Raw genomic sequence first — 5,180 nt, 5'->3', positions numbered from 1 at the left:
TTTAGGGTTTTTTTTTTTTTTTGGCTTTCTCTGTTCAGCTCACTAAAGAACCAACCCACACTTTCGGGAGACTTCTGATTAAGCTATGAATTTGTCTAATTGCAATGATTCTGAGCATTGATAAGTGTTGTTGTTCTAGTTTTGGATCATGATATGAAGATTCTTGGGACAACTCTTGATTTTTTTTGATTGGTATAACTTATAATTACTTGATCCCGGATAATCATCCCACTAGAGAATTTCCTGTACTCGTATTTCTATCTCAACCTTTGCATACTCTTTAGGTTGTAGCAATCTACTGTAACATATGCTTTTACCAATTGGTCCCATTCTGTGCCGTCATTAGTAACAAAACGTCTGAACCCGCATCAATCCGTATCCCTCTCACAGCTCCCTTTTGTTTCTCATCTTCGTTGGTGAAATATATGTTTTCTAGGGTCTATCAGATCATTGTACTTAGCTATTGTAGTGGTATTGACAGTTCAGCAACAATCTGTACTTAATCATCATAACTAAATGATGTCCTTCTATGGAACTTGTAGTGAGCCTGGAATTGTTTTTTATCTTTGCTTCCCTGTTTCTGAGTTCAAGCTTCCTTTGTCTAGGAGTGGTACAAGATCTTTGGATGTGAGGAGACAAAATAGATGTGGGACTTTTCAGTAGATTGTGGATCCTTGTTTTGCTCGTTTGTTCCATTTGGAGAATATTACAGGGATTCTACTTTGTTTACTGTATCTAGTAGCTTGATTGATCAAAAGTATTGGTTATTGCAGGAAAAGTGTGATAACTTAGAGGATGCAGGGAACGAGTTGATCCTTGCTGATGAGGAGATGGTGAGGTTTCAAATCGGAGAAGTGTTTGCTCATTTGCCCAGAGACGAGGTAGAAACAAGGATAGAAGAGATGAAAGAGGCGACCTGCAAAAGCCTTGAGAAGCTCGAGGAAGAGAAGGTATCAATAGTGTCACAAATGTCTGCGTTGAAGAAGGTCTTGTATGCTAAGTTCAAGGATTCCATCAATCTTGAAGAAGATTAATACAAGATCCAAACTTGTCCTCTTTCAGTTTGAAGATTATACACTTGAGTGTTGTAGACCAAAGGCAGAATTCTCAAAATTTAACATACTGGTTTTGTTCTCTATTGGAATTTCATCTGGTTAAATGCATAAGCTGTGTGTGACAGGGTTGGGTTGCATCAGATGTTCTTGGATGTAATGTAATCTATAATTGGATCCAATACTAATCGAAGCCACTTTCATTTCCATAACACACATTCAAACAAAATCAGGCACGCACGCCATAAATACAATTACAAAAGGATCTTGGAGGTTCCAAAAACAAATTGATAACCGGTTTTACTCAAATTGGGGTATAACTTGATGGTGGCCGGTTTGGACCGGATACGAGGCCACCCTGGCGAGCAGTTTCTTCATCAAGAAACAAATCATCGGTAGCACGGAAAGCGCCGTGAGCTCCGGCGACGAGCAAACCAACGATCAGCGAAACCAGCACGTTTTGGCCTACATCAGTATAAACCAACGCCAGAATCGTTACCAAGCTGAGCAAAACCAGCACGATCCGGTCATCCACTTGTTTCCCAGAAACCACAATCGAATCGTTGGCGTCTCGCGAGAAATAGAGGAGAATCCACCCGATGAAGACGACGATGAAGGCGATCATAGAGATTGGGTGGTAAACTAGGCCGAGGAAAACAATGACGAGAACGGCGAGGGCGTAGTTTCCACGGAAATAAGAGATGTTGTGCCTTAGGCGCGCCATGGCTTCGTCGTATCCTTGAGGGAGAGATAGCGCGGAGAGATCGAGAAGCTGACGCCATGGACGGAGCGTGGAGATCATCGAGTGAGTCGTCTGCTTGGCGCGTGCACTCAACGTCCCGATGATTGTGGTGTCAGAAGAGGATGAAGGTCCGATTCCTCCACCAGCGCCGCCATAACCGTACGGTGGAGGTTTCTGATTCATTGGATTTTGGATTTCGTGTGGGAAGAAACCTTAGAAAATTCACAGATCTGTGTTCAAACGTCAAAAACTTTACTTGGATTTCAAAGAGTCCACGAATTGGGAGTAAGGGACTTGTTCGGATATTATTATTTTCTTTTGGGACCTTGTAGTTTCTTATTATTACAAATAAAACGTCAACAAATAAAACTGTATCGATCGCCTCCATTTTCACACAAATTCACATTTTTTGTCGTAAAATTACACAGTTTGTGTAACGATGGATCTAATTCGAATGTTATTTATTCTATGTTTTTGTTGTAAACTTTTAACCGATAGGAAAAATACAGTTTATAAAAATGGATTAAAAAAGAAAATATTGAAATCTTTTGAACCAATAGGGCTCTTCTTTAGTGAGTATCTGTCTGAATAAAATACCAAACGTTTCACGTCGGTAGGCTTTCTTAGTGATGTCTGGAATTATACAGAAGAAGTTGGCCGCCAATTTTCATATATACAGAAGAAACACAAACACGTTGAAGCTTCTTCATCCATCTTTTATCTCTTTGCTTTGGTTTCGATTGGTTTGGGTCTAGGAGAAGAGACGGAGCCACCACCACCACCAAGTGCTGCAGCTGCCGACTCTACATGTGTCAAAAGATACTCGTAGATCTTCTTCCGTAATCGATCAATTGTTTCTTTAGAGACTTCTTTTAGTCCTTCTTCATCTTCTTTCGACCCAATCTCATCTAACCAATCATTCACACTCTTGAGCTGAGACAGCATCCCAGCGATCTGCCCATTATCAGACAGATTCAGATTCGAAGATGTAATCACGTCAGCGTCCAAGAATCTCTCTACAAAACCCAAAAACCAATCTTGTGAAACCATTTGCAACTTCTCTGCAAGATCAGTTGCCTCGTTCAGACCATTTCCTTTCACCCAGTTTAGCGGTGGAGACTCTGAACCTGCTACTGATGTGGCCTTTTGGCTGCTACTGTTCTCCCTGTGTTTACGAATCATGCCTTGTGCTACGAGTTTAGATCCAATCGTTGGCTTGTTTTGTACACTCCCACGAGGTTTACCGGAGGAATTACTACCCGGGCTCTCAAGTATGATTACAGGTTTGCTTTTGGAGGCAGCAAGTTTGGCTGGTTTGCTAGAGTAGACAGAGAAGGGCGATAAGTTTGTGACCAACGCAGCTTGGACCCACGAGGCTGCCAATTTCTGTTTTTCTGATGCTGCTTTTACAGCTTCCTCGGATTTGTTTTCTTCATTTTCTGGGGAAGACATCGGACAAATTAATCTGGACAATGACTCCGTTACTATTTGAACGTTCTTCAAACCAGAATGGAGTTTCAGGAACTGCTCAACAACTGGCAATGGATCATCTTCCTTCGCTGTTGACATAAGATCGCTGTACATACTACAAAAAAAAGGAAACGCAGAATAAAGTTTAGAAACAACTTAGACGGTAACAGTTACATTCAGAGACAAACATATAAGATATTACGCACATGAGGCATTGGAGTAAGCTCTCAGAAGCAGAGGCTTCTTGCATGGCCTCTATTGCGACACCTTGGGCAGCATCTCTATGCCTCAAGACTTCCTGCAAATATCGACAGCAGCAAGGGCTCAGTAAGCATGATGCCTAAGATGAAAACATAACATGCATAAACTTGCTAAAAATGAAATAAATTTCTAAACAGGTTGTTTTGAACTTTGAAGATTAATTTTCTTAATCACTACAGATGCTTCAAAGCCTAATCATGAAGCAAGCACATATGAGGATCCAAGAGCAGTCAAGCCCATACCTGTCCCATCCTCGAAAGAGATGAAGGGAGTGAACTCCACTGGATATCTCCCGCCGCTAATCTTTTACCATTAACAGGGACTTTCACCAAATTCCCAGGCAATCCATTCTCTGCAATAGATTTCTTCTCGACAGATTTAGATTTAGGCCTACTCGTTTTGTCTTTCGTGTCCAGTATTCCGGTTGTCTCGACTTTCTTGGTAGGCTGCATCTTATTTTGCTCCTTCGATGATCTTGCAAATATATTAGCCCTCTCCTGTTTGCTTGGCAACTTCTCACTCGATGTGCTTTTCCGTGCAGCCTAGCAACCAAAAAAAATACAAGCTATATTCAGAAAATTGAAAACAGTAAAAAGTAACAACAAATCAATGTAGTTACAGATGAATTCAGATGGAAAAAAAAAACAAGAAACTGATAAAGAAAACTGGCGAAAATATGATACAAAACCCAAGGAATAGAACCCAATTTCTCAAACAACTGGTTTCAGCTTCAAATCAAGTCATGATGAATAGGAGGAATTGTCTAAATGCCACTTCACATGTCTAAAAAAGTACTCTTTTGCAAACAAACAAAACAAGAAAGATAAAAGTTCAAAAAAACTTACTGTTAAATTCCGGGAATCAGGGGTTATATCACGTCTGGAAAGGGTAGATTTAGATCTATCTGAACTCCTGATGTCTAAATTCCCTTCCCAGCTTTTCCTCAACGCCTTAGCTCCAAACTCAATCCCCTGCACAAAATTCTTAATCATGGGAAGCTTTTTCCCCACACTTGGACTCTCCGGTTTGAGAAGAGACCGCCCTTTATCTGCCAACCCCATCCTAAGAGAACCTTTCTCCAATACCTTAGGCTTCACATTCTGTTGCTGCTTAATCCCATTTGCAAACTTCGCAAAAGAATTAGGCAGTGAATAACAACTAGTTGGCGAAGAAGGTATAGACTTAGAACCAGAAGAAGTCTTCAGCTTCCCCAAAGATTCCTTCTTAACATCCAAACTCAAACCCGACTTAGCAGATTTAGCTCGAAATAAAGCAGACGACGGCTTCTTACCCTCAGAAGAAGATTCATCCCTAGAGATACTAACACTCAGTCTATTACCTACTAGTCTCTCACCGTCACTTCCACTCCCATTAGAAACCACTCCTTTCATCACAGGTGCCTTAACTCTCTCTTTGGGTTTCGAATTAGCAGCAGCACCACCATTATCAATAACCTTGTCATCACTAAGAAACCCTAGAGAGTGAGTAGCTACGATATCTTCAGGATCACCAACGCAAGGATGCCTACCAGGAACAGGTCTAACACCACGAAGAATCGGGACAGGGGAAGAAGACTCAACTCTATCGACATGAATGAATTGACCTAATTGGATCTTATCACTAAGAATCAAATCGTCGTGTTCGTCAGGTAAAGA

The 5,180-nt window shown here is 41.1% G+C and overlaps 3 protein-coding genes across 4 annotated transcripts in view; 1 reads left to right on the top strand and 2 right to left on the bottom strand.

Moving 5' to 3' along the window:
* The window catches only part of LOC104739472 (probable prefoldin subunit 4), a 1,693-nt gene extending 501 nt beyond the window's left edge, over window positions 1-1,192 (top strand). Inside the window, exon 3 of the mRNA XM_010459839.2 lies at window positions 774-1,192. Within this exon, the coding sequence (XP_010458141.1) occupies window positions 774-1,034 (261 nt within the window). The 3' untranslated portion in view covers window positions 1,035-1,192. The remainder of the gene's footprint in view (window positions 1-773) is intronic.
* On the bottom strand, window positions 1,238-2,112 carry LOC104739471 (PRA1 family protein E-like). Its single transcript, XM_010459838.2, has one exon. The coding sequence runs from the start codon at window positions 1,975-1,977 to the stop codon at window positions 1,357-1,359; it is 621 nt and encodes a 206-aa protein (XP_010458140.1). The 5' UTR covers window positions 1,978-2,112; the 3' UTR covers window positions 1,238-1,356.
* LOC104739470 overlaps window positions 2,288-5,180 on the bottom strand; it is a 4,529-nt gene continuing 1,636 nt past the window's right edge. Inside the window, exons 2-5 of one of the 2 annotated variants that reach the window (XM_010459836.2) lie at window positions 4,371-4,979; window positions 3,768-4,067; window positions 3,471-3,562; window positions 2,288-3,379 (exon numbers count right to left, since the gene is read on the bottom strand). In XM_010459836.2, coding sequence (XP_010458138.1) covers window positions 2,512-3,379; window positions 3,471-3,562; window positions 3,768-4,067; window positions 4,371-4,979 — 1,869 coding nt within the window. In that variant the 3' untranslated portion in view covers window positions 2,288-2,511. Of the gene's footprint in view, window positions 3,380-3,470; window positions 3,563-3,767; window positions 4,068-4,370; window positions 5,129-5,180 lie in introns of both variants that reach the window. The other variant, XM_010459837.2, reaches the window with a different exon arrangement.

Source organism: Camelina sativa, chromosome 14 (genome assembly GCF_000633955.1).
Source record: "Camelina sativa cultivar DH55 chromosome 14, Cs, whole genome shotgun sequence".
NCBI classification, from domain to species: domain Eukaryota; kingdom Viridiplantae; phylum Streptophyta; class Magnoliopsida; order Brassicales; family Brassicaceae; genus Camelina; species Camelina sativa.
Note: the sequence above shows the minus strand (reverse complement) of the source record. Positions and strands in the feature narration are given on the sequence as shown.

What these genes read in the sequence shown, in the direction of transcription:
- LOC104739471 (XM_010459838.2), bottom strand. Translation starts at nt 1,977, where the DNA reads ATGAATCAGAAACCTCCACCGTACGGTTATGGCGGCGCTGGTGGAGGA.